Source organism: Pan paniscus, chromosome X (assembly GCF_029289425.2).
Source record: "Pan paniscus chromosome X, NHGRI_mPanPan1-v2.0_pri, whole genome shotgun sequence".
Taxonomy (NCBI): Eukaryota; Metazoa; Chordata; class Mammalia; order Primates; family Hominidae; genus Pan; species Pan paniscus.
In genome coordinates this window covers 29631808-29635653 of record NC_073272.2, presented here as the reverse complement: position 1 = coordinate 29635653, position 3846 = coordinate 29631808, and the positions used below count along the sequence as shown (strand labels likewise).

The 3846-nt window shown below is 48.9% G+C and overlaps 1 protein-coding gene across 1 annotated transcript; it reads right to left on the bottom strand.

The window, feature by feature from the left end:
* Positions 1 to 506: 506 nt before the first annotated feature.
* LOC100972038 (melanoma-associated antigen B10-like) lies at positions 507 to 1550 on the bottom strand. The gene has a single exon (XM_003819595.1). It carries the CDS (start codon positions 1548 to 1550, stop codon positions 507 to 509), a length of 1044 nt encoding a protein of 347 aa, XP_003819643.1.
* Positions 1551 to 3846: the final 2296 nt, after the last annotated feature.

Here is a 3846-nt window from a genome sequence, read left to right as displayed (position 1 = left end):
TGATTTAATTTCTCCTACATTCTTGAATAAACTAAGTATATCCAGGTATGTATATACAAATGGATTTTACAAAAAAAAAAAAGACTAAAAGTGATAAATGAAACCAACAATTTACAGTCTTTTATTTTTTCTCCACTTTTGATCCCAACTATTACAATTCTGCATCCTTTCACCTTTCCGAAAAAAAAATACCAAATTTACTGCCATATCTTGTTTCAAACAACTAAAATGGAATGTTCCTAATTTGTTTCACAAAATAATAAAACTCTTACTCTTACATTCACAGCAATGTTTAAGTAATGTCATTCATAAACTTAGTTTCTAAAGTTACTCAAACCTTCTGATAAAAGGAACAATATTTTGAAAAAACTATCCAGGAACTTATTACAGAACAAGAAAACAAACATGTTATACACTGTGTTGCCTCCAGTCCCACCCTGACCTTCCACAGCTTAGAATGTGGACTTTTCCTTTCAACCACAAGGTGAAAAATGTCTTGAGTTCTGCTAGGGGTGGGAGAATCTACTAAATATGGCCTTGGAACGTGCATTGGCCACAGCCCTAATGTGAGCCCTTGCTGCAAGTCTGACTTGAGCTCTTTCTTCCTCATCTCTCAAAGCCTCTTTATACCAGGTTGGGAAGGCACTGGGGACAGTATTGTGGATCTTCGCTAAAAACTCTAGGACTTTCATCTTGGTGGTTTCTACATGAGCTCGTGGACCCCATAGAAATTGATAGCGCGGAGGATCACTGTCGGGCACTTGCTGATACTGCAGGTAATTTTCTCTCACAAAATCTTGGGTGATGATCTTCTTGGGCTCCCCAAAAATGAAGTGCCTCCTCCCCTCATATAACCCCATCACATTCAATACCTGCCAGATTTGTTCCTCAGTGGCACAATTACCATTTGTGAAGATCACACCCAGGATAGTCATCAGCAGGCCAGTCCTGGGCACACGTCTGTCATCACTCAACTTTGCATCATGGGTTGGTACCAGTGTGTTGATAAGGAAATAGATGTGCCTATCTGGATCCATTTCCTTCAGGTCAAGTCCAAAGACCATCTCCAGGTGATATGAAACTTTCCCCAGGATCTCACTGAAGTATCTCCTGGGAATTTGGACTATATCTTTCAGCATAGCTGCCTTTATAATAAGCTCTTTCATTTGATACTTGTACAGAAGGTAATGCACCAAAATAAACACCTTCTCATCTAGAGGGCTTCTGGTCATGTGCTCATTGGCAGCCAGGGCCTGTGAGGATCTTGGTCTTTCCTCCGTTTGGTTGTTGGTGCTTTCATTAGATCTTACATATGAAACAGCTGCAGCAGTAGTGGTGGTGCATGTGGCTCTCTGAGGCCCGTGGGGATTGCTGGTTGTCTTGGCAGCAATTGAGCTCTGGATGGTACTCCTGAAATGAGCAGAGGAAGAGGAGGAACATTCTCTTCCCACTCTTGCAGTGGCTTGAGCACCCATCAGAGGCTCTGGCTCTTCTCGAGCCTGACGGCGTTTCTCACGGGCACGAAGCTTACTCTTTTGACCCCGAGGCATGATGACTTAAGACAGGGTAGTAGACAGTTAGACACGTGAGCTCTGTGACCTAGAGGACAGAGGATGAGATGGTTGGGTCACTTCAACTGGGAGACACCTCCGTGACTTTATTGAAGGCCACCTCAGCAGTTTTCCTTGAAGTCACTGCTCTAGGAATCCCGTAATGCTCCTATTCCCTGATCTGCTTGTTCCCTAAGAACCTGCGGAATTAACTAAGACTTAGGTTGTCACTACTTGCCAGATATGCCTAGGACTTACTGGGATTTAGAGAAGTGGCTCTGTTCTGGGGCAGGAGGTCATTCTCTCAGTTCACATTAAGGATCATTATCTCACTTCTCTTATGACCTGGGGTCCCTCTGATCTACTACTTTGATGCTGACCCCTCACTTCAAAGCCCTCATCTCTCTGTGATCCCAGAAGGTGAATTCAGGGAAACCTCATCTGACCACACCTGCTGGAGACACAGAGACAGATGAAAGCACAGGCCAAGCTCTGTGGGACTCTCTATCCTGGGGTAATTAGTGTTCTCAGTCCTCACTTAGTGATCTCACCTTTGCTTTTGCTAAGGCCTGGGACTCCTCCCTCTGCTGACTTTAGAGCGATCTCCTCTGGGCAAAGCCTTCACATTCTTGAAAGCCCTAATGAGAATATTTGGCAGACCACAGCCTAATATATCTCCTTCAGGTTCACTCAGGTTTGAAGGTCTGGATAGGGCTCTGTGACTCCCTGCTGTTCCGGGGTGGGTAGTCCTCTCAGTCCTTACTCAGTGTCCACACACAGACTTCCAGAAGACTATGGGCCTCCTCCCTCTAATGCCACAAAGCTGCCCCTCTCAGACTAAAGACCTCATCTCCCCGATCACCCTCCCACCCAGCCCCCGATAAGTACAACATGAGGGAGTGCCTTGCCCAAAGCCTCCCAGGGCTGACAGCAGGGGTGCGGCTTTGTGAAGCTCCCTTTGTTAGGGGTGGGTTGTTCCCTGAGACCTCACTCAATATTCTCACTTTAACCCCTAACAGGGTCTGGAAATCATCCTGCTACTACTGACTTGACATCACTCTGCTCCCATTCCAAGGCATTCACTTCCCTGAGACACCAGAGGCAGAAGTCAGGGTTCCTTGCATCAATGCACCTTCATTCACCTTAGCTTTTCAGGACTGAGTGTATGGCGAGGGCTCTGTGAGGCCCCTGTGCTCGGGGGTTCGGGGGTCCGCTCAGATCTCACTCGGGGTCTTCCCTTTCACTCTTATTAGAGGCTGGGAACTCTCCCTCTGCTGGTCTGAAGCCCGCACCCTGGTCCAATACCCTTACCGGCTCAGTCTCCTTGGGGGGCATTTAGAAGGTACTCAGAGGTCGCTACCTCCCACGATTCCTGTCTTTGTTCTATCGGAGCTGAAAGCAGGAGAATAACTCTCTGGGAGCCCCTCTAGTCTGGGGTGGGTGGTCCCCTCACACCTAACTCCGGGTCTTTACCTTAATTCTAGGCAGGGCTCAAAGCTCCTCCCTCGACTTAAGTGAGTGATGCTACCCGGCCTCACCCCAACACTTCCCTCAAACACAACAGGCGAAAGCCCGTGTGCCTCAGGTCCTTCCGCCCCCATCTGGGGCCTCCCCAAGGTTGACCGCAAGGGCGGGACTTTGCGAGGCCCCTCTGTTCTGAAAACGGGGCGGACGAGGGGGACTCCCTTTACTCCTGTTCTTTCAGGGTCTTTGCCTTTACTCCTGTTAGGGCCTGGGAACTCTCCCTCTGCTGGTCTGAAGCCCACACGCTAGTCCGATACCCTCACTCGCCCAGTCTCCTCAGTCCAATACTTTCACCCGCCCAGTCTCCTCAGGGACTATTTAAAAGGTATTCAGGGGTCGCTACATCAGAGAGTCCTGTCTGGGTTCTATGGAAGCTGAAAGCAGGGACGGAATTCTCTCAGAGCCCCTTTAGTCTGGAGTGGGTGGTCCCCCACATCTAACTCAGGGTCCTTACTTAATTTCAGGCAGGATCTGGAACTCCTCCCTCAGGCAACTGGACGCCAGCGCTCTCAGACACTTTCACTTCCTGCGACCCCACGGCTGGATATCGGGGTGCAAACGCTTCCGGGAAAGATTGGGGGTTTGTGGGGCTGGCACTGGGGCGAGGCGCTGTGGGGTTAACTGTCCTGGGTTGCGCGATTCCCTTAGAACTCACATAGGGGCTTTTTAGTGACTCCCGGCCAGGTCGCCTTCTGGTTACCAAGTTAACCAGCCTTAAACCAGCATCCTACTCACATCACCCTCGTTTCCAGAAGGCGAAGTGAAGGGGTTC